We start from the raw sequence: 25,962 nt of genomic DNA, 5'->3' as shown, positions 1-25,962 counted from the left end.
TGCACACAGTTACTCTAAATATAAAGTTCATTTTAAATAGTACAAATCAGTACCGTGCATAATTAATTTCTATGTCTAAGTCATGCTAGCGTACGTTTCATGCTGTGAGCAGTTGACTCGGCATTAAGATCACACTTAGTTTACGATTATGAAATACTGGACATGTATGAGTAATAGCGATGCACATCTATATATATATACAATTTTGGTACTATTTATCTATATTAAATTTTCTTTTTTGTATTATTACTATTACTATTTACCTCTGTACATTTTCACCAGCTCAGTCTGGCGAAGAAAGTATGAATAAGTGTGTTAGGAAACGCGATGAATCTTATCCAATAATGGGGCATCAGTCGACACATGCACAAAAACACTGATATGTAATATGTTAGAATAACATGTTTTGTTGGTTAAGTACGATTGCCATATATAGTATATACGGCACTAAAGTATCATACGTAATTGACCGCGCCAATCCAGTGGCAAATCCAGTCATTAAAATTCCGTGGTTTTGTAGAATGACAGTGAACGGTTAACAGCAATCAAACGCCGCCGACGATCAGAGCTGTTAATTTTGAAAATTTGAAAATAAATAAGTTTTCCCTTGTCGGCGATGGAATGAACGCTTCATGCATATTTTTTCGCGAAAACAACCAACAAAGCCTCGGGAAGAAAGAATCATTTAACCCAGGGCTCAGCTGCCCATCTTTGATTTGTGACAAAAGAGAAAATGTCAGATAAGATGCTCCAGGTTGTAGTAAGGCTATATCTAGGGTTAGGATTGGGGTTGGGTTAGGTTAGGCCCCATGTCGGCTCTGAAAAAATGCTTCATTCTTTTTTTCACGAAAACAACTAACAAAGACTCCGAAAGAGAAGGTCATCTAACCCAGGGCTCAGCTGTCTGTCTTTGCTTTGTGACAAAAGCGAAAATGTCAGATAAGATGCTCCAGATTGTAGTAAGGTTATACCCAGCACAATCATCGTGTTGAAATGGAGGAGTACCGCGGCCAACGCCCGGGTACTTCATTTAAACAAAACAAAGCACTTGCCAGAACATCGCCACGATCAAATTGTTAATTTGCTACACGAAATCGAACAATAGCTGTTTTAAGGTTATTGTAACCCTTTATTATCATCCAAATACCGAAAATGCCTCTGCCTCTAATTATTCAATAATGCATCTATCAATGAAAAATCCCTCGAAAAACAAAAAATATCGGCTTTTATATTTTTTCGTTGCAAAGTACAGACTTGACATTTAATATGGAATATTTTTTCCAAATCATTTTTCATCAGTTTTTACTGACTGATAAATGAAAATAAGGATTAAAATCGTGTTCTAATAACTTTTAATTATCTCTTTGATGTCATTGTGACATCAGTTCATTAATGGAATTCGCCAGAGAAGCAAACAAAAACACATTGCCTTTTCTACTTCATACGGCAACCATTAAATGAGATATTTTAGAACTCCATATTTTCCAAATTATTGTCTGTAAAAGAGTTACACGCTCCACAAAAGACCTTCATGTCAGTGTCTAGTCACAGTAACAGTCGCTGTTACGCCTGACCTTTTCTGGCTGCTACCAGCGCTCTCAAGCGACAAGGCATTCCTTGGGAAATGTTTTTAGAGTTCAATCTGGAATAACATTCCAGGCATCGGTCGAAATCTGTCCAATTTGGCCCAGTTTTGTTGTAGGACATGTAGGTCATTCATTTGGCGAGTAATGGCCTACCCACATATTGTCTACGTGGTTCAAATATGGCGGTTTTGATGACCAAGGTAGCTGTTCATTCCCTTGGTTCTCTAAGTAATCTGTTATTAAAAGTGCTCTGTGTGAATCGGCAATCCCACCCTACAACCTAAAATTGTTCTTAAGGTGCCCCCTATCAAATGATAGTCAAGTGGTTCCCAGATTATTCCTTTATTTAATCTGGTTCAGGTTTTCGTCGATGACTGCCATTGGTGTTTTGGCACCAATGTGGTATCCACTTCAAATACTGACGCTGTTAATGACCTAAGTCACTTTAGAGGCGGCACACTCTTCGTCGTTGGCCTCTTCTGGATGTCTGTAAACTCTGTTTTGACTAGTTGAGCGATACAGGTGAAATCTGACCTCAATAAAGAAAGCCACGAGGTTTCAGTGTTCAACCCAGAAACGGTCATGGTCCCTAATTCATTAGAGAAACATACAACGATGTTTTGCTGTTTACAGTGGGTTCCTCGGAGGTCGTCTGGTATTCTAACCTGCAAAAAACAGTTTGGTGTTCGCTAAGGGCCTTGAAAAATGCGTTTTGGTGGCAATTTACCCCTCATTCTGAACGGACTGGGTGGTTTTTGTTTAGTTGCAACGGCATATCCTGAAAGACAGTGGGTCCTGTACTCTGGTGGTAAGATTTTAATACATTGGGTGTGGCCTCTGTGTAGGTACATCAGTCTGGGCATTACTCTATAAAACTGTGCGGACCGTTTCGTTTGGCGCAATTAACTGTCTGGCAATGTCTGTCTTTTTCGTGCCATTTTGCCACAGATTAACAAACTTGCAAAGCACTGCATAGCTCATTTTACACACTGCAAAACCGACCACTTGCATGCAAAATTTCAAATTCTTCTATGCAGTAGTTGCCGACATATGGATACTTTTTTGACAGAACCGTGCTTTGCCAAAGCCATGCTTTGACCTGCCCAAAGGAGCACTACCCAATTAAATTACTTCATATTACATAATGCAGCAGCGTAACAAACCTGGTATTCAGTTAATTGGAAGCGACACACCTGACTACACATTTCTCCATTCACATATCTTATATGAGATATCAGTTTTTAGAAAAAAGAACGCATTTCTACCTTGGCACACCTTCGAAACTGAAATATTCCATATTAAATGTCAAGTCTGTATAAGCTTGGGCAACTCAAAGCTTTAATCTTCAGTTAAACACCTTTCTATTTCGAGGTGAGATAGCAATCGGTATGGGGAAAAACTTCAATCCCCAATTATCACGAGAATTAGCAGAGGTGACCAAGAGAATATAGGCGACAATCCCGTGCCGTAATTTTGGTTTAAATGTCTTTGTTATGGAGTAATGAGCCCCTTATTACAGACTTTCATTAAAAGAAGGCGTTATTTTCCATTTTCGACGATAAAATATGAACTAAGACTAAGAAAAATCGCTGTCAGGGTTTTAGGGTACTAAATGGTGTCATTACTTCGGCGTTAAAACGGTGATCGTGGGTGATCAGGTAAAAGAGAAATTTGAGAAACCGATGTTTCAGTTCTTACCCCAAAATTGCAATTATGACGTATGATGACATATGTATAAATGTTAATCAATTTAGTCACTGCATACTGAAGATTAATTTATTACCCAAGTAATGTATGTAAGGCAGAAAATAAGGAGTTTGGGGCGAAGGTTGAAAATATCCTTAAAATTCGCTTTTCTAGTGAAGCCACGTTTCCAAATCTTTTACTTTCCCTGTTTACATCCTGTCTTTCGAAGAAAACTAATAAAATCACAAAAAATTTGAGTTTTGATACTAGAAGATCGCAGACATCCAAAAGTTGTCTTAACAATTATATGAGTGTGCGGTATTACAGGTATGTTTCTGATTGGCTTAAACCATTTGTCTTGCTCTTCCTGATTGGTTCAAATCATTCATCTTTGTGAGACGGCAATTCTAAACCTCTAAACAAAACGACGATACCAGCCATCTTCCAAAAACACGTATGCGCCAGCAAGTATATAAACAAAATACCATAGCAGAGCATTAGAGAAAAGAGGGTAATCAAACATGAAGGTCGTAATGCTTTTGGCGATGGTTTTGTATTTTTTGGTCAGTTCAAAAAGTTTTAATGATGGGCATGCAGCCGGTGTGCCAAAGCAAAGAAACCCTAGGTCAATAAGTAACTCCGCCACTGTCACGTCTACAACTTTGTTTTCTCCTGAAACCGTCAGCAGTCGCGACAACCAGTTGAGAACGACTCGACCTAGACACGAAAGCACCAGAGACCAAACCGGCCCTCCAGTGGTCACCGAAAGTGACAACCCCATAATCACAGACCAAAGAAGCACTGGTCACGATTCTCAAGAACATTCATTTAACCCAACACCCAAACTAGACCAGGTTGGTTCAACTTTTTCAATGCTGTATTCACAGAGAGAACTGATGCTGTTGAACGTAACAGTTAACACCCCGTTTTGTGCTAGACTTCAAGACAGCTTGACCAATGATGTCGTCCTCGTAACTTGTTTCTGCGACGACTTGTGTAACGTGTTTGGTGATTGTTGTTGGCCATATGACCGCTTTTGCAACGACACCAGAGTCACGAGCTTTGAAGTACAGAAAAATGATACAAAGTGTTGGTTACAGGCATCCAGAGAAATCGCTGACGATGACAGTAAATTCTATTGGGTCGTGTCTTCATGTCCAAGTCACTGGAGTGATGAAGCTGTTCGAAAGAAATGCGAGTTCAATGGTTGGTCCACTGACATTAATGTTTTATTGCCCGTCTCATCAACAAAGGCAAATGTCACATTTAAAAACGCTTTCTGTGCAGAATGTCACAAAGCGATGTCACACAAAGCATGGAAACCCAAGATTGTTTGTCAGAAGTCAAAAATAGAAGTTTTCAAAGACGTTAAGACCGTTGCCGGACTTTTGGAGCAGATTCATTTGACACCAGATTGCATGGTGCTCTTTGATGCTCCGGAACAGTACCCAGGGCGCCCTTGCATAGGCCCTGGAGGGGTGCACGAACCACTGAGTGGGACGGTTGACGGGATATGTCCAAACAGAGCCGACGCTGAGTCCTCGCGTCTTTGTAATTACGGACCCGTGTCCGTGACTTATTTTGCAGGACCCCATGGATACTCTTATGGTCGAAATATTTACTGTTGGCTTTGTCGCCTGCCACGGATAACTATCCCAAGCATTCAAAAGTGTAATGCAAATGGTAAGTCATCTTGATCATACGTTTATTATTTTTATTGAGGCCATTACCAAAAACAGAGTGAAATTGTGTCATAATATTCTTACCTGCTTTTTGTTAATGATCCATTATTATTATTTTAAATACGCTTTCCAACTGTTTTGATCTTAAAGTAACTGACTTAGCGACCCCATTCACAATCACAATGTTTAATTAGATAAAATTCTATTAACTTGTCGATTTATTAGGTCTTCAAATATGTGAAACAAAGTTTGAACATTTTCTACATGCTGCAATAAAAACGATTATTTTGTACATCATTATTTTGTGCAACTTATAATTGACCTTTCAACCTCCAGACGAACTAGAGAGGAAGGGGTTCGAACCACAGGGCCTTTCTGCTTTAATTGATTATCACAGAGATGCACGCTGCCAGGAAACTTGGACTCGGGTAAGCATGCATAACTCATTTGCGCCACATTAAAATATAGTTGAAACCTGCAATAAAAACGAAAACACTTCGAATGGATCATCTGAAGAGTTAATATTCTTCATATTTGCAATGTTGTCTATATTCTGGTACATGATGCTATCGGTAGTAAGGTAACCCCAGAAATTTCCTGACGAATCCGATAAGGATTTTTTAAAGGGAGTCTGTTATTATATCTAATGTATCGATTTTTTTCCAATTTGGTATATGTTATCATTTGTATATGTTCCCCTAGTGAGCCTCCAAGTGTGGTACATTAAAGTAAGTAATGTAGAAAGTTGTCATTCTATTGCATTATTTCATTGCATTGTCAAATTTGACTTATGGCCGAAACCTATGAGCACGCTGGCCGTACCACGTACATGAAAATGTATCTGTAGTTACATTGTTTTATACATATTCAGACCTACCCAACTACCAGACCTCGGCACCGAATGATCCCGAATTCACCGGTAGATCGGACCACACTACCCGTTTTCAATTTGTGCGTCAGTACGAATTTTACAGTATCATACCCCGAAACAAATTTTGAGATGAGATGAGATGCACTACTTTCCAACCCCACTCAGAATCATTGCTATCGCATCGCTTAGGCAAGAGCGGTGTCGCGTCGGATACTTCGAAGCGCGTACTGATGCATACCTTGAAAACGGGTAGCTTGGTCCCATCTACCGGTGAATTCAGGACCATTTGGTGCCGAGTCTGGTAGTTGGGTAGGCCTGATATTATTTTTTCCACTATCACATGCCTTATAAACGGTATATGCCGTTTGCGATCTCGAACCTGGGATTTGTTATCGCGAACGAATTAAAGACTTAAATCGCAATATCATGGCGTAAAGGTAAAATAAGTGGTCGCTAGCATCACATGTACCCCAGGTTCATAAAAGCCAGCATTCATTCTGGTCCCTAGCTATTTACATAGGGTTCTTTTCCTCAACCCCCAATGCAACCCGTACATGCGGAACGTACCGAACAGTTACCAAAAGATTCGTGATTTGTATCGCGGTGCTGGCGCCCACTGAATTTACGTTCGTGGCATGATATCGCAGTTTGAGCCAATCATTCGTCATTTGCGATCCCGAACCCGAGGCTCGAAATCAGGAAAGGCTTATTCGTTTTTATGACCTGTACCATTTGCATTGTATTTTAGGATGCCTGTAAGCAGTCCGAAGAATGTCCAACGGATGAAAAGTGGTGCTCTCTCCCCCTCGATCTTATCATTAACTTGACATTCAAATTAACTGTCCAACTCAGTCCCAAAGAGCCCATTAAGAGACCATGTGGGTTTTTGGCACTCTGCACTATTGGCTTCAAGTTTTTTAGTGGGGGAGACTTATCTAGCTTTTCACCACGTGGCGCGTGGGTGCTTTCAGAAGAAAGGATGGAAGGAGATTGGTGCACACTACCCCGAGATGAGAGGGGTAATATCACCATCGTTATACCGATAAGACTTAAGCAGGGCGTTCATCGTGTGAGCGACGCCGATCGATTGTTCGAGGGCTTTGTGGATGAAGTCAAAGCAAAATCTCACCGTCAGGTTTATTTCAAAATTAATTTTAACGTCAGTTTTATGAGATACCGCAACTCCTTAAGTGGTATTTCGTCTGGAAAAAAGAGTGCCGGTATCCCAACATCTCTCTCTCCAGTCCAAGTCAATCTTATGTTCTGGCAGGCTTTGATAGCAATTTTCATTAACTACGTGTACATTTAAATGTACAGATATCTTTATATATTTTTCGATTCAATTCAGTTTATGCCAGTACTTGTGCAGTCATTAAGGATATAGTAATCCTTAATTATCATCCAGATACCGAAAATGAGGTTTCCTCTGTCTTATTAATCAATAATGCATCTATCTTTGTACTGATAAAGAAACTCGAAAATATAAAATATCGGCATTTATATTTCTCGTTGGAATGTACAAACCTAGGCAGCTCAAAGCTTTAATCGTCAGTTTAAAACCTTTCTATTTTGAGGTGAGAGAGCAGTCGGTATGAGACATAACTTTTATCACGAAAATTGGCGGAGTTTGCCACGAGTTTTAGCTGCAATACCGTGCCACCATTTGGTTTAAATGTTTTTGTTATGGAGTTTTGAGCCTCTAATTACAGATTTTCACTAAACAAAGGCATTATTTTGCTTTATCAGCCTTAACTAAGACTTTCAAGAAAAATCGTTGGCAGGGATTTAGAAGACTAAATCAGACGTTATAAACCGACTGGGCGTTAACTAGCACTACCCGCATATCTTTTAACATTAACACACATATTTACCACCTAACCCACAAATTAACCAGCACTACTAGAGCGGATGGATGTTAGTGCTAAATAATTGTACGGTGTTCTGGTTAATTCGTGTGTTTGGTGGTTAATATTACTGTTTGTGCTAAAAGATCTGCGGGTAGTGTTAATAAACACGTAATCCGTTTATAAGACCTGTAAATGGTGTCATTAAATCGGCGTTAAAACGGTAGTCGCGGGTGATCAGGTAAAAGAAAAATTTGAGAAACCGATTTTTCAGTTCTTACTCCAAAATTGCAATTATGACGTCAACCGTAAGATGACATATGTATAAATGTTAATTAATTTAGTCACTGCACTCTGAAGATTTATCTAATACCCAAAAGAATGTTTGTAAGGCAGAAAATAAGGAGTTTCGATTACTAAGTAAAATGTTATCATGGTCATTGGCATAGCTGACGGCCAGGGTTTGAACTACTATCTGGACGTAGCGTTTGGTCTTACAATTTTTAGTTTACGAGAGATGAACCCGCATTGTATCGCCTCTTTACTACTGTAGTACTTATAATATCAAATTTCCTGGCACCGACTGCACTACTTACTTATTGTTTTGATTAAATATACTTCAGAACTGTTAAGGTCATCAGTTCGAGTTAGTATTTTAAAGTGACAGCATTATCTCAGAAAATGACACCTTGATTTCTATGATATTGTAACAGATTTAAAAAGAAAAAAATTAGGTATAATTCAGAAATTTCCATTGGTTCAAACTACATGTATCACACGTACATGTAGGCAGATTTAATAAACATTTAATTGTACAATTTAAACGACTTTTAAATAATTTAATTGAAGTAACAGTTTCAGGAAAAACCTGATATTTTAATGAAATTTGGACTTCAATAAAAGACATTAAAACAAGTTTTCTGTGTTTGCAGCATATGTATTTACGTTTTCTTCTTTTTAAAACCCTACTCACTGTAAAGGTCTATGTGGCAACTTTTGCTTCAAATCTTAACTGATTCTTTACAAAACAACCCAAATTAACATATATGAAAAACGTGTATCGTTCATGAAAAAAAAGGACAACGTTGAAAATGGCAATTTTTTTATTTTGTAGTGCAAAATAAATATATGATTTTAAGATTATGAAACATATAATATAATAACATATCTTGAGCGCTATGGAACTATCTATCTTACATATGCTAATACAGTGTATATACCAATGTTACAGTATGTTTTGTTTTTCATTTTGCACTGCATTAACTGTACAATGTACAACTATAGGCATCCATTGAAAGCATTTGTTATAAATAGTGTAAAAGAAAAATTCAGTATCCATACAACTGGAAAGTTTTCCGTGATATGACTTGTACTATTCCCTCCTACAAAAAGTCAATGAAATGAATAAATAAGAACGTTACGGTCGACACGTACGATGAGGCAAACCCGTTTTTCAAATGAAAAACACAATAGGCACTCCTACCGCAATCTGCTCAAGTCACTCGTACATTGCAGCATGAAGTTCGGTTGTGATATTTACGCTCTAGCCTTAAATCACATCTTATTTATTGGACTTGGTAGATGATATTATTTCATCAATCAACAATTTATTGAAAAGCCTTAGGAACAAAGGCAATCGAAGTACCGTTTTATGCATTATTTTATTGCGGATAAAAATATTGTTCCATAAGTAGTCCTAGAAGTCGTTAACGTGTAAAGAGTACATGATAACCATTATAATGATGGTAATGCATTCTTAAAAGTAGAGAGAAGTAGAAGTAGAATAATATATTCCAGTTTTATGAAATAGTTATTTGGTAGACGGAAACATTTTAATCATTAGTGAGTATATTCAGCAGTTCTTTTTATCGTTCCTATTTTCGTGACATAATACAGTTCATGTGATTGTGCGTGTGTGTTTGCGTGTGTTTATGTGTGTTTATGTGTGCGCGCGTGTGTGAACGTGCGTGTATGTGTGAACTTGCAATTGCGCACGCCATCTTCTGCTTGTTTACGTGCCTGTTTATCTTCATACAAAAGGAATCCATTAAACGAGACATGAATGTGCTCTGGAAGGCTAATCGTAGCTCCATTAGGTTGCTGTTGGAGCCACACCCTGTCTCCCTTCTGCAGACGAAGTATGGCCTGGTTGGTCGAGGTATGATAGCCCGCGGACCCAAATGCTTCATTCACATAGCCGGCATTGGTGCGGAGGTACACTCTAGCACTCTTGACACCGCTGTGAATAGCGAAAGTGAAGTAGGTTCCGTCGACCGGTGCGCGGAATGAGGAGACGTCATCGAAGCCTCGTCCAAGATTTGTCAGGGTCTTTTGAAATGTAAGATCGACAGCGGCGTTGCCGTTTATCAGATTTGTAGTACACATGGCGGAGAATGCAGTTTTGGTTTTTCCTGAAAATAGTAAAACCTGCTTGATATTAGCCTACACCTAGTAGTGCTGAAGATAAGATGTAGCCTGGTACTCGGTACTGGTATTACTCACAACTGTATTCAACGTTCCCTCTACCAGTGCCACAGAGTGATTTTATACTACATTTTCACAACTTTGTCTCTTGTTAATTCTATCCACTTTTCTATACGCGAGCGCTGTATATGCGGAATTACTTTCATCCCTCTGTTCTTATAGAATACTTGCTGCACGCGCATTAGCGTGTGTGTGTGTGTGTGTGAGAGAGAGAGATAGAAAGAGAGAATGAGAGAAAGATTGTCTTACATGTACCTGGAAAGGTGACGTGATAGGTTGGCGTGGAACACTGACAAATCTCTGCATCCATCATAAGACAGTTAAAACTTGCCAAGACGAAGGTAATGGCTAAAAATTGCATCGTGCAGCGTTTGTAGACAAATTCCACTATGTTGTCGTGAACTTCTAATGAAGTGATTAATATTACACAGACAAGGATATTTGAAGGTGACAAAACATGATTATTATATTTTCAGATGCAGCAAATTTAAAGATAACAAGTAATAAGAACCATGACTCCCAATAATATGACACCTTTTTAAATCTGTATCCTGTTGGCTTATTTTCATAGTTTATCGATCCAACTCCGCTAGGGACTGTCTGTCGCTAAATGCAATCAGTTTATCAAATTAATACGCCTCCTCTTGTTTCTAAAGTACTCGTTTAAAATCACAAGCTTTTCTGTTTTCTACTCAGGAAGAGTAGAAAACTGAGTAGGACTCTGATTGCATTCAGCGAGGGTACTCTCAGCGTTGGATTGATCTACATGTACGAAGGCCGTTAGATAAGGAAACATATAGCACACGTGCGCGTTTGAAAATTCACAAAACTTATATTTCTACAAAGTTTAGACATTGTCTGCATATGAAAACTATAAAAGCCTCAAATAAAAGTACCTGATGTCATTAGCTCCTGTAATGTACAGGAAGACATGGCGATCTAAAAGACTGGCCAGTTGTTTATAATTATATAGCTGAATCAAAAAGTGCAGGAACGAGTAGAGCAATGATTCTTGATTGGAAAAATTGCTTTTTCCCCGAGAAATTTGGCGGATAATTTCCATTTTAAGTATCGAAACGATTCGAATACGAAGTCCTCTTGGCGGTTACGTTATACATGTATTCGAGCCAACGGAATTGACCTTGTATGCTCGTTTTCAGATGCAACATTTAGTATTACGTGTACATAAGGGATGGGTCGTACTTTTCTAAAATGAAACCTTTGAAACTCCACAGTCAGAAAACAATGAACTCGTGGGATCGCGTGAGCTGGAGGAGTACAAAAATGTGGATAATGTTACAGCTCCATCCGCTACGTCTAGGGAGGCAAAACAACAGAGGGTATATGTGAAACATTGCTACACAATTCAGTTATCGTACTAGCAGGATCAGCTTAATGGTCTGGCACGCACAGGATAAAAATACCAGGAAAATATCAAACTTTGAGTAGTATCTAAAAGCAGCAAAACTTTCCTTTTTTCATCAAGCTGTTTTGTTGGCCTCTTTGCAACCCCACAAATGAAAATATGTTCGCTACTTGTCAGGATATTTATTATTTATGCTATAACATTACGTAATTTGATTCAACATTATCTAATGCTCTATAGATTATGTCGCCGTTTATGAGACTGAAGAAAATGGCTAATGGCATATCGAAATAGCTATCGTGGATAAACAAAAGGCTTAAGTTGTGACAAAAGTTGAAATTGCAATTTTGAAAATTGAGATATCTTTCCTTATATTCAAAGCAGACCAGGAATTTGATATGCATGCCTCTTGATGGCAAAAGGGCTAGCTAACTGTGCTGTATAAATACAAGGATAAGGCCTAGAATACATATTATATATTAAGCTTTACATGTCCTTATGTATCTAGCACATAATTATAATAATAAATGAATATAATAAGTAAATGCCCGTGGCAATAAGTTACAGTGCGCTGCTGATATGTAATGTGTTCAGATAATATGTTTTGTTGATAATAATGATTGCAATATGTCCACTGCACGGAAGAATCATACACACGTTAACGGTTTTCTTGTGAATTGACCGCGCCAATCACAGTGGCGCATCCAGACAGCAAGATTCCGTGGTTCCGTAGAATGACAGCTGAAGAAATCCGTGAACCATTTTTGAAAGTGGGCTGTAAATTTCAATCAAACGGCGACGACAATCAGAGTTGGTACTTTTGAAAGTTAGAAAATAAATAAGCTTCCCCGTGTCGGCGCTGAAGCGAATGCTTCATGCATATGTTTTTCTCTAAAACAACCAACAAAGACTCCGAAAGAGAAAGAGTCATCTAACCCAGGGCTCAGCTGTCCGTCTTTGATTTGTGACAAAAGCAAAAATGTCAGATAAGATGCTGCGGTTTGTAATAAGGTTATATCCAGAACAATCATCATGACTGAATTACAATGGCCAACGCCCAGATACTCCATTTAAACAAAAATAAAGAACTTGGCAGAACGCTGTTTATGTTGATGGCTAATCGAAATATCTCTCGTGCAAGTTGGTAAGCAAAAGTCTTATGTTGTGGAAAAAGTTGAAGTCGCAATTTTGGTAATTGAAATATCTTTCCTTATATTCAAAGCATATTAAGAAATTGATATGCATGCCTCTTGATGGAAAAGGGGACTAACGAACTGTGCTGTATCAATACAAAGATAAGACCAAGAAAACATATTACATATTCAACGTTACATAACCTTTTGTTTGCATCACATAATTATAATTATAATTAATGATTATAAGAATTAATATCTGTGGAAATAAGTTACAGTGTATAAGTTATAACTGATATGTAATGTGTTCAGATAATATGTTTTGTTGATAATAATGATTGCAATATGTCCACTGCACGAAAGAATCATACACACGTTAACGGTTTTCGAGTGAAATGACCGCGCCAATCACAGTGGCGCATCCAGACATCAAGATTCCGTGGTTCCGTAGAATGACAGGTGAAGAGAGCCGTGAACCATTTTTGAAAGTGGACTGTAAATTTCAATCAAACGCCACCGACGATTAGAGTTGGTACTTTTGAAAATTTGAAATTAAAAAAGCTTCCCCGTGTGGGCGCTGAAACGAATGCTTCATGCATATTTTTTTTCTCGAAAACAACCAGCAGAGCCTCGGAAAGAAAGAGTCATTCAACCCAGGGCTCAGCTGTCCATCTTTGATTTGTGAGAAAAGGGAAAATGTCAGATAAGATGCTCCGGGTTGTAGTAAGGTTATCTAGGGTTAAGGTTGGTGTTGGGTTAGGTTAGGCCCCATGTCGGCTCTGAAAAAATGCTTCATACTTTTTTTCTCGAAAACAACCAACAAAGACTCCGGAAGAGAAAGAGTCATCTAACCCAGGGCTCAGCTGTCCGTCTTTGATTTGTGGAGAAAGCAAAAATGTCAGATAAGATACTCCGGATTGTAGTAAGGTTATATCCAGAACAATCATCATCATGATGGAATTACCGTGGCCAACGCCCAGATACTTCATTTAAACAAAAATAAAGAACTTGGCAGAAAGCTGTTTATGGTGATGGCTAATCAAAATATCTCTCATGCACGTGGGTAAGCAAAAGTCTTATGTTGTGGAAAAAGTTGAAATTGTAATTTTGAAAATTGAGATATATTTCCTTATATTCAAAGCAGACCAGGAATTTACATATTATATATTAAGCTTCACATGTCCTTATGTATCTAGCACATAATTATAATAAGTAAATGTCCGTGGAAATAAGTTACATGCGCTGCTGATATGTAATGTGTTCAGATAATATGTTTTGTTGATAATAATGATTGCAATATGTCCACTGCACGGAAGAATCATACACACGTTAACGGTTTTCGTGTGAAATGACCGCGCCAATCACAGTGGCGCATCCAGACATCAAGATTCCGTGGTTCCGTAGAATGACAGGTGAAGAGAGCCGTGAACCATTTTTGAAAGTGGGCTGTAAATTTCAATCAAACGCCACCGACAATTTGAGTTGGTACTTTTGAAAATTTGAAATTAAAAAAGCTTCCCCGTGTCGGTGCTGGAACGAACGCATCATGCATATTTTTTGCACGAAAACAACCAACAGAGACTCCGAAAGAGAAAGAGTCATTAAACCCAGGGCTTAGTTGTCCGACTTTGATTTGTGGCAAAAGCGAAAATGTCAGATAAGATGCTGCGGTTTGTAATAAGGTTATATCCAGAACAATCATCATGACTGAATTACAATGGCCAACGCCCAGATACTCCATTTAAACAAAAATAAAGAACTTGGCAGAACGCTGTTTATGTTGATGGCTAATCGAAATATCTCTCGTGCAAGTTGGTAAGCAAAAGTCTTATGTTGTGGAAAAAGTTGAAGTCGCAATTTTGGTAATTGAAATATCTTTCCTTATATTCAAAGCATATTAAGAAATTGATATGCATGCCTCTTGATGGAAAAGGGGACTAACGAACTGTGTTGTATCAATACAAAGATAAGACCAAGAAAACATATTACATATTAAACGTTACATAAGAAAAATCAACGTTACGTTACGTAAGAAAAATCAATAAAGAAAAAAACCACCGTAAGCAATACTTATAGGTCTTAATTTTGGCGATATGTATCGGCGAGCGTATCTGCGACACATTACGAAACCGGAAATGATTAGTCTATGGGCCAATGTAGACCCCCCTCCCCCCCTTAGTGATTTTCGTTCACTATGTTTTTCTGATAGCTTAGGTCCTAAGCTTTGATTTTCCGCTTGTTTGCCATTAAACTGGTGGTGGGTGTGTGTGCTACAGCCGTTGCCATGGTAACGTCTGAGATAAAAAATTGAAATTTCTGAGACCAAAAAAATATTAAATTATTCAAATGTGTTAAGTGAATGGAATTCAAAATCCTTTCAGATGTATAGTTTAAGAGCTGCACTATACTTTATGATCCTCAAAATATTCCAATATGGCTGTAAATTCAAGATGGCGACCAATTATTGCTAATTTTTGAGTAATTTCAATTATTTTTTATATTTGAGTCTTTATTCAATAATAAAGGAATAAGAATGTGGGATATGTTTTGATGCGCTGGAATAGCATACAGTCTCTACTTGCTACCTACAGTATTTATTTTAGATGAAACCTTTTAATTTTGTTGTAAAATCCTCAAATCCAAAATGGTGACCAAAATATAAGTCTGCTGTCCCAACTGGAAAGATGCCAGATTTCTCATCAAAGTATCATTCTTTATTACTTTTAATAAACTGAATTCGACCTTAGGACTTTTTAAAACAATTTGCATTAATTCTGATTACATTAAGACTTTCAAAATTCAAAATGGCCGCCAATATGCTTATACACACTGGCTAAAATTGATATAATATATTCTTCCAACAGAATATTGATTTTAATTATCTCCCACCAACTTAGTCCCATTAGTGATTTTTGTTTACTATTATTTTCTGGTAGGTTAGGCCCCTAGCTTTTATTTTTTGCTTGTTTGCCATTAACCTGGTGGTGGGTGTGAGTAACAGAGCTGTTGCCATGGTAATGTCTGGGGTTGAAAATTGATATTTTTGAGACCAAAAATAAAAATTAAATATTCCAAATGCATTACAAATCATGGAATTCACAATTATACCAGATGTGTAAATTAAGAAGTGTGCTATACTTCACAATCATCAAAATGTCCCAAGATGGCAGCAAATTCAAGATGGCTGCCAATTATTGCTTATTTTTTAATAATTTTGGGAATTTTTTTATATTTGAATTTTTATTTAATTATTAAGAAATTGCAATGTGGCATGTGTTTTGATGTTCCATAATGGTAAAAAGCCTCTGCTGTCTGCCTTAAGTGCTTGTTAAAGATGTAACCTTTTAATTTTGACGTAAAATCCTGAAATCCAAGGTGGCTGCCACAAAACATGTCTTTTACATACGGCTGTCCTAACTGGAAAGATGCCACATTAATCATCCCAAATTACATTCTTTATTACTTTTAGGTGTACTGAATATGGACCTAGGACCCTTTTCTATAAATTGTGTTAATTCAGATTGCATTATGACTTTCGAAATTCAAAATGGCCGCCAATTTGCTTACACATGAAATGATATAATACATTATTCCAATACAAAATAAAATTTAATAAACTCAAGCTAGCTCAGCCCTATTAGGAATTTTTATTTACTATGATTTTCTGATAGCTTGGGCCCTAAGTTCAAATATTCTGCTTGTTTGCCATGTAATAGGTGAAAGGTGCGACAGATTCAGCTGTTACCATAGTAACACAGGGGTTTTAAAATTATATTTTCTGAGACCTTTAAATTGCCATGTATTTCAAATATATGAACTCGCTGTATTGTAAACTTTTTAAAAAAAATTAGACTTGGACCTCAGTTATCAACAAAATTATTTGAAAAAATTTTCGTAGTTAAATTGCCAAAATGGCAGCCAATCCAAGATGACGATAGGTTTATGTTAATTTCCTTCTTATTACTGAAAGTAGCTTTTTGTAAACTTTGAAAGCAGCATTGGAATTGAAAAATGTTAGGTTTTTGGATATGCTGATATGAACAGAATTGCATAATTACTGTTTACAGTGATTGTTACTCCTATATCCTCTTTTTTAAGTGTAATAAAACCTAAAACCCATGGTGGCCATCACAAAACAGGGTTCATACATATTGCTGTGCTGACCGAATATATATTACATTTTCGTTTCAAAATGCCTCTTTTGCTCTTTCTGATAAACTGAATTAAACTATTAGGATATTACCTAAATATAAATCATTTCTATTCATTTTCAGCCAAATTATATTTACTTGGCTATTCCAAAATTCACCATGGCCACAAATGGCCATGACAGTGCAGGTATGAATTTTGCTGCAATAATATTAAACAGTGCAACAAACAAATAATTCTAAAATTTGTGCAGTTAATTATAATCAAATATGCCCTTTCTACACTTATACACTTACTATTACTATACGATCTTGGCTTCATATTATTCAAATTCAATACATCAAAAGGTAACAACAAATACAAAAGAATAAAAGAATAAATCCAGATAGAAAGAAGGCAATTTCAGAGAACAATATACAATATTAGAAGTTTAATAGGACAGCAAAATATACACAATATACACCCAGGATTTGTTGGGGTCATTTTGAATTTCAAGTTTTTTTTTGTTCTTAAAATGATAATTATAGGAATAACAAACACTATAAGCCGTAATTAAAGACTAAATACCATATGGATATCAAAATACTTAACATTTCTCGATCCCATTAAATTTATTAAATTTTCAACGTTAGTTACTTACAGTAGAAACAGGTTTAGAAATCAGCTTAAACCGGCTGCAATTTTGAAAAAAATCACATCATCTTGAATGTTCAAAGAATGTTTTGCCATCATACCACGAATACAGATGTCTTCTTAAGTTTACATTATTGTTGAAGTTAATATATTTGAAATGTATGAAATTTTCTTAGTCTCAGAAATGTCAATTTCGAACCCCTTTGTTAGTATGGCAATGGCTGGGTTAATTGAATAGAAAACAAGCCGAAAATGGGATCTTAGGATGTAAGCGATATATAATAGTAAATAAAAGTCGCTAAAGGGGGATTCAGATTAACAAAATCAATCTAAGTAACAATCTTTTGAAATATAATGTTCAATCAATTTTTTTAGCAAGAGTGTATCATATTGACCATAAATATATAGTCCCCTATACTCACTGACAGCCATTTCTTTCAAATGCGACAGAATACATTAGTATTTCAACTCAAAAGTTTTCTTTTCCATGTCAAATGTGAGTGATTAGCATGTACATGAAACTTTGTGTGATTTCTTAGGTCAAATATGAGTGACTTGCATTTATTGGGGGGTATTATAGGTCTTTTATCTAGTCTAGGTTATTGTTGACCATTTGATCTTTCTTTTTTTAATCATTTTACATGACCACACATCTAGTAGTGATCAGCACTATTAAAACATAAGTATTCATTCAATTTTAAGATAAAATTAGGAATATTGCTGTCATATTTTAGTCGACTGGTTACAAAGATGTAAATTCACGGTCATTGGCGGCCATTTTGAGTTTTGAAAGCCATACTGTAATCCAAATTAAGTCAAGTAATTGAAAAGGGTTCTGTTTTTATATTCAGTGCACCAAAAGTAATGAAGAACTTAATTAGGGATGATAATTCTGTCATATTTCCAGACAGGACAGCTACATGTAAAAGACTTGTTTTGTGGCAGCCATGTTGGATTTCAGGATTTTTCATCTCAATAAAAAGATTGCACCTTGAACAAACACTACAGACAGAAAGTAGAGATTCCATGCTACACTGGTGCATCAAAATATCCCAGATATTGCAATTCTTTAATACTTAAATAAGAATTAAAAAATTAAAAATTATCAAAATTTCTGAAAAAACAGTAAAAATTGGCCGCCATCTTGGATTTGCCGCCATCTTGGAAAATTTTGTTCACTGTTAGGTATAGTGCACATCTTAGACTACATGTCTAGAACGATTTTGAATTCTATTTAGTTTATGTATTTGAAATATTTTAGATTTTGTCGGGCTCAGAAATGTAAATTTTTAACCCGTGTGTTACCATGGCAACGGCTGTAGCACACACACCCACCACCAGTTTAATGGCAAACAAGCAGAAAATAAAAGCTAAGGACCTAAGCTATCAGAAAAACATAGTGAACGAAAATCACTAAGGGGGGGGAGGGTTTCGGTATTTGGCCCACGGACTAGATTGTTCGACACCGTTTAAAAAGCAGCTGTAAAACGCAACACAGAATCTACTGATAGAAACTCATTTTGACAAAAATAAACTTTCTTCACCAAAATATGAATATATTAAGAAGCGTTAGAGACGAAAAAAATTGTAATGGGAATGGCTAAATGAGAGAAATTTAAGCGGGGGTTAATAAAGGGTACCGGAGGAGACGAGAATTAGTTAAAATTGTGCCGGATGTGTGCCCGGAAATGACGTGTAGTGGTGTTAGAAGCGAAGCTGAGTGGTCATTTTAAGCTGGAGGTGAAAGGGAGAGAAGACGTGTAGTCAGAGGAAAAAGCAGTTTTCCAAACAACTTGGTTAGTTAACATTTTTTCTTTACGCATTTTAGGAATAGAATACTTGTAGAAATAAAAGGTGCATGATATGAAAACGTGACAAGGAACTTGAAGGTGCAAAATCGTGATTAATTTGCAGTCGATTTGTTTTGAAATACATGCTGCATCTACCGCCAGCGCGACAAAGAGCGTCAAGGGAAAAGAATTCCTGGGAGGCTATAAACCGTTGTCATGTGGAATTTTGGCATTTAAATAATCTGATATGTCCATATCTAAGTATTTTTGGGTGTTTTGTGGTATGTGCTGCAATTATTACGATGTTTTAGAGGTCTTGAAGGATCTTGTGAAAACCAGAAAGTAGTTGGTAATTTTGCTGTGCAAAGATGTATCTTTTTTAATATTGTGACGAATTTTTAGATCTTAATATGTCCCTCTGACATGAAATTCCACACATATGATCACACTCATACACCATTTACACCGGGGTAGGCGCTAATCAGTGACAAATGCCAAGACAAAGGTGACATTCTGTCAGCCTCTTATCGGAGTTAAAAATAGAGAATAATCAAGATTAAGCAGATAAAAAAGTAATTACAGTAGTGTGATGTGTATAAAAATGAAATATGCCTAATTTGCAAATCTGTTACTTGCATTAGGCCCCCTATATCTTTCATATACAATTACCAAGAATCGTGAAAACAATCCTGCAGCGTTACCTGCCAAAAACTTATACTTACACAAGTGACGGCCACTTTCTCTCGACAGATTCAAACAATTTCATATGAACAATTTGCCGCTAACAGAGAAGGTAGCTTCCAGGTAAAATTGCTCGATTGCCGAGGAAAGCCCATGGAAACGTTTAAATGCAATTTCACACCTCATAATTGCGGTTAAACGTAATCGCCTTTGTTAGCGCTTCTTAATACATATCCTTGACACCCTACTCGGCATCATTAGGCTAGGGACCTGTCCAGAGCTGTCAATCAAAATGGCGGCACGTTTAAAAATCTAACGCGTGATCGGATAATGTTACAAAAACACGAATTTGAAAGCACCCAACAAAATATTTCTAGATGACAATGAGCAATGGTTCCAAAATAGCGCTATGCTAGTACAGGTACAGCGTCATCCGTTGGACACTGCACTTAACCTTTGTCTTTATTGGCCTTTTGGGAAATACGTCTTATTTCTTTATAAAAAAATTATAAGAACATGGCATTGTTTCTATGCCTTTATCCGTTTTACTACTCCTGGTCTTAAACAAAGCAAAGAACTTGTCAGAACACCGCTACGATCAAATTGTTTATTTGCTATACGAAATCGAACAATACCTGTTTTAAGGTTATTGTAACCCTTTATTATCATCCAGATACCGAAAATGTTTATTCGCAGTGTAATACTGTGTTACAGATATGTTTCTGATTGGCTTAAACCATTTTTCTTGCTCTTGCTGATTGGTTCAAATCATTCATCTTTGTGACACGGCAATTCTGAACCTCTAAACCTCTAAAACGACGATACCAGCCATCTTCCAAAAACACGTAAGCGTCAGCATGTATATAAACAAAATACCATAGCAGAGCATTAGAGAAAAAAGAGTTATCAAACATGAAGGTCGTAATGCTTTTGGCGATGGTTTTGTATTTTTTGGTCACTTCAAAAAGTTTTAATGAAGGTCTTGCAGCCGATGTGCCAAAGCAAAGAAAGCCTAGGTCTATGAGTAACTCTGCCACTGTCACGTCTACAACTTTGTTTTCTCCTGAAACCGTCAGCAGTCGCGACAAGTTGTTGAGAATGACTCGGCCTAGGCACGAAAGCACCAGAGACCAAACCGGCCCTCCAGTGGTCACCGAAAGTGACAACCTCATAATCACAGACCAAAGGAGCACTGGTCATGAATCTCAAAAACATTCATTTAACTCAACACCGAAACTAGACCAGGTTGGTTCAACTTTTTCAGATTATTCACAGAGAGAACTGATGCTGTTGAACGTAACAGTTAACACCCCGTTTTGTGCTAGACTTAAAGACAGCTTGACCAATGATATCGTCCTCGTAACTTGTTTCTGCGACGACTTGTGTAGCGTGTTTGGTGATTGCTGTTGGCCATATGACCGCTTTTGCAACGACACCAGAATCACGGGCTTTGAAATACAGAGAGATGATACAAAGTGTTGGTTACAGGCATCTAGAGAAATCCCTGACGATGACAGTAAATTCTATTGGGTAGTGTCTTCATGTCCAAGTCACTGGGGTGATGAAGCTGTTCGAAAGAAATGCGAATTCAATGGTTGGTCCACAGACATCAATGTTTTATTGCCCGTCTCGTCAACAAAGGCAAATATCACATTCAAAAACGCTTTCTGTGCAGAATGTCACAAAGCGATGTCACACAAAGCATGGAAACCCAAGATTGTTTGTCAGAAGTCACAAATCGAAGTTTTCAAAGACGTTAAGACCGTTGCCGGACTTTTGGAGCAGATTCATTTGGCACCAGATTGCATGGTGCTCTTTGATGACCCGGAACAGCACCCAGGGCGCCCTTGCATTGGCCCTGGAGGAGTGCACGAACCAGTGAGTGGGACTGATAATGGGAAATGTCCAGACTTTGCCGACGCTGAGACCTCGCGTCTTTGTGGTTCTGGACCCGTGTCCGTGACCTATTTTGCAGGACCCCTTGGATACTCTTATGGTCGAAATATTTACTGTTGGCTTTGTCGCCTGCCACGGAATAATATCCCAAGCATTCAAAAGTGTAATGAAAATGGTAAGTCATCTTGATCATACGTTTATCATTTTTATTGAGGCCATTACCAAAACCAGAGTGAATTTGTGTAATATTTTTACCTTCTTTTTGTTTATTGTTATTTTAAATACGCTTTCCAACTGTTTTGATCTTAAAGTAACTGACATAGAGAAGCTATTCACTGTTACAATGTTTAGTATATTTAGAAAAAATCTATGAATTTATCGACTTATTAGGTCTTCAAATATTTGTATTTTGTAAACTTTTTGTACATACTGCAATAAAAACGATTATTATGCACATCATTTTTGTGCAACTTATAATTGACCTTTCAACCTCCAGACGAACTAGAAAGGAAGGTGTTCGAACCACAGGGCCTTTCTGCTTTAATTGATTATCACAGAGAAGCACGCTGCCAGGAAACTTGGACTTCCGTAAGCATGCACAATTCTTTAATTCACTTGGGCCACATGAAAATATAGTTGAAACCTGCAATATAGACGAAAATAACACTTCGAATGAATCATCTGAAGAGTTTCTAATCTTTATATTTACAATGTAGTCTTTATATTGGCACATGATTTCATTGGTAGTAAGGTTACCCCTACAGAAATTTCCTGACGTGTCTTTTTTAAGGGTAGCCTGCTATTCTATCTAATGTATCGATTTTTTCCATTTCGTTATATGTAATCATTTGTATATGTTCCCCTAGTGAGCCTCCAAGTATGGTTAATTAAAGTGAGTAATGTAGAAAGTTGTCATTCTATTTCATTATTTCATTCAATTGTCAAATTTGACTTATGCCCGAAACCTATAAGCACGCTGGCCGTACCACGCACATGATAATGTACCTGTAGTTAAAATTGCTTTATACATATTATTTTTTCCAGTATCACACGCCTTATAAACGGTAAATGCCGTTTGCGATCTCGAACATGGGATTTGTTATCGCTAACGAATTAAATACTTAAAGCGCGACATCAGGGCGTGAATGTATAATAAGTGGTCGCGAGCATCACATGTACCCCAGGTACATAAAAGCCAGCATTCCTCCGGGTCTCTAGCTTTATACATAGGGTTCTTTTCCTCAACCCCCATCCCGTACATACGGAACGTACCGAACAGGTACCGAAAAGATTCGCGATTTGTATCGCGGTGCTCGCGCCCACTGAATTTATGTTCGTGGCATGATGTCGCAGTTTGAGTCAATAATTCGTCATTTGCGATCACGAACCCGAGGCTCGAAATCGGGAAAAGCTAATTCGTTTGGATTAAATTTTAGGATGCCTGTAAGCAGTCCGAAGAATGTCCAGCGGATGAAAAGTGGTGCTCTCTCCCACTCGATCTAATCATTAACTTGACATTCAACTTAACTATCCAACTCAGTCCCAAAGAGCCCATTAAGAGACCATGTGAGTTTTTGGCACTCTGCACTACTGACTTCAAGTTTTTTAGTGGGAGAGACTTATCCAGCTTTTCACCACGTGGCGCGTGGGTGCTATCAGCAGAAGGGATAGCAGGAGATTGGTGCACCCTACCCCGAGATGAGGGGGGTAATATCACCATCGTTATACCGATAAGACTTAAGCAGGGCGTTCATCGTGTGAGCGACGCCGATCGATTGTTCGAGGGCTTTGTGGATGAAGTCAAAGTAAAATCTCACCGTCAGATTTATTTCAAAATTAATTTTAACGTCAATTTCATGAGATACCGCAACTCCTTAGGTGCGATCTCGTCTGGAAAAAAGAGTGCCGGTATCCCAACATCCCTCTCTCCAGTCCAAGGCAATTTTATGTTCTGGCAGACTTTGATAGCAATTTTCATTTATTATATGTACATCTAAATGTACAGATATCTTTATGTATTTTTCGATTCAATTCAGTTTATGCCAGCACTGGTGCATTCATTAAGGATATAGTAACCATTTTTTTTATCCAGATACCGAAAATGAGGTTTCCTCTGTCTTATTAATCAATAATGCATCTATCTTTGTACTTATAAAGAAACTCGAAAATATAAAATATCAGCATTTATCATTCTCGTCGGAATGTACAAACCTACGCAGTTCAAAGCTTTAATTAGGATTTCCCATAGGGGAATACTATTGCAAAATAGGTGTGGAAATGCTCTTGCACGGTCATGTGAAGGTCATGGGTTAAATTTGACCCCATATTCTGAAAGCCCGTTTAGCCATTAGTAACCTTGACCTACTTGCATTAAAGTAGGTCATTATCTGTGGATTTGGCTCAGTATCATTGGCCATAGGGCCTTTAGCCGTATGTCTTCTACTTTAAGCCTAATGGCAATTTCAAATTTTACAATTTTTGCCTTTAAAAGCCCCTGTGACCTTGGAAAGAAGGTCAAGGTCACTGAAACTGGGCCTATGGTATATTCGTACCATAGGCTACCTATGTAAATTATTTCAGATTTTTTGCGAAAAGAATAATAACTATAATAATAATAATAACTAGACTGCAACTGGCTGAAGCCAGTGGCGGAGGATTCCCTTGCAAAATAGGCGTGGAAATGCTCTTACAAGGTCATGTGAAGGTCATGGGTTAAATTTGATCCCATATTCTGAAAGAGCATGTGCAAATTGGGGGGGAGGGGGTCAAAAAAATATCACTTTTAGCCCACGTCAATATTTTTCCATTAAATAGCCGAATGACCTTGAAAATGAGGGTCAAGGTCAAATTTGACATTTGATTTGGGGGTTTTGGGTATATGTTTGGGGTAGTTTACTATAGCATGCTATGACCAAAAACCAGTGTTTCATGGGGAAACTGCCAAACTCAAGATTTCTGCAATGTCATAAATATTTAAAAATCTATATTAAAAAAAGTTATTAGGCAGTCGCAACGAAAGTTCGGCTAACCTTAGATAAATATATAAGACATCATTTGCCAATAATATCAGGGCTCTGGGCCTTTCGGTTTTTGAGATCTCGGAAACAAACCTGTTTTGAGCCGGTTTGGCCATTAGCGACCTTGACCTTGACCTACTTTCACACGCTCAATTCATACCGTCCAGCTCGTATCCCTTTTGTTGTGGGGAAGAACTCCTTAACAAGATACAGCCTCTTAGACTGAACTGTGTTTCTGGATATCCATCCTACTTGACACAAGCGAGACACTTGTGATCAAGCATGATACTATAAAGCCGAGATGGCTCGTATCATTCACAATGGCGAGACACCATTGATGAAAAAAGACGAATTTTTCTTTTTTTTATCTCGGACTGTGAAGCTGATGAAGGTCACTTGTTGACCGAAAAGCGTTTTCTGTAACCAGTCCACCCTCCCCCCTTCCCTCGACAGGCGAGATGCCTCTATCGTGCCAATCACGAAATGCCCTTTTCAGGGCACCCTATGTAGATCGGTATCTATAAATCTCATACTCTGTAGGCGAGACACCTACCTTCCTATCAGAGACGATCTTTCCTCATAATAAAGGCGAGAAACCTAACACACTCTAAAAGCCGCTCTCAACTCTGCAAGGGGCGCTGTCAGAACACGTTCTCGGAGGCCCAGCTCTGAATCGTGCTATTATGGTAAAGTAGAATCTAATATTAGGGCATGACCCGGCCACCCCCAACACAACAAACAATATAGTCAATCATTTGAAGATCACTGAAGTGACGTGCTTTGCTCCACGAAAACATCTTTGCGTCCTTTTGTTCTTTCGTTAAGAGAAAATTGTGAAAAAGAAAACCTGGAAAACCAGCAGACTGGCCAAAACACATCTACATGTAGTTGCCTAAAATAATCACTGTACACAATTACTGTAAATATTAAAGTTCATTTTAAATAGTAAAAAAACAGTCCTGTGCATAATTAATTTCTATATTTTAGTCATGCTAGCGTACGATTCATGCTGTGAGCAATTGACTCGGCATTACACCTAATTTACGATTATGAAATTTGTTAGCAGAAAGTAAGACACGATAATTACCCGACGGGGCAGGGCATGGTACTATTGTTAAAAGAAACCAAACACCGCATGGAAGAC

The 25,962-nt window shown here is 37.6% G+C and overlaps 1 protein-coding gene across 1 annotated transcript; it reads right to left on the bottom strand.

The window, feature by feature from the left end:
- Nucleotides 1-8,997: 8,997 nt before the first annotated feature.
- Nucleotides 8,998-10,463, bottom strand: LOC147762892 (complement C1q tumor necrosis factor-related protein 3-like). The gene is made up of 3 exons (XM_087007926.1): nt 10,409-10,463; nt 9,785-10,080; nt 8,998-9,051 (listed from the first exon to the last, which is right to left on the bottom strand). The coding sequence occupies exons 1-3, from the start codon at nt 10,461-10,463 to the stop codon at nt 8,998-9,000; spliced, it is 405 nt and encodes a 134-aa protein (XP_086864052.1).
- Between the last annotated feature and the right edge of the window lie 15,499 nt (nt 10,464-25,962).

The sequence above is a fragment of the Lingula anatina genome, chromosome 3, assembly GCF_051362555.1.
Source record: "Lingula anatina isolate TDL-2025a chromosome 3, LinAna3.0, whole genome shotgun sequence".
Taxonomy (NCBI): Eukaryota; Metazoa; Brachiopoda; class Lingulata; order Lingulida; family Lingulidae; genus Lingula; species Lingula anatina.
The sequence above is the reverse complement of the archived record's forward strand: the minus strand, read 5'-3'. Positions and strand labels throughout refer to the sequence as shown.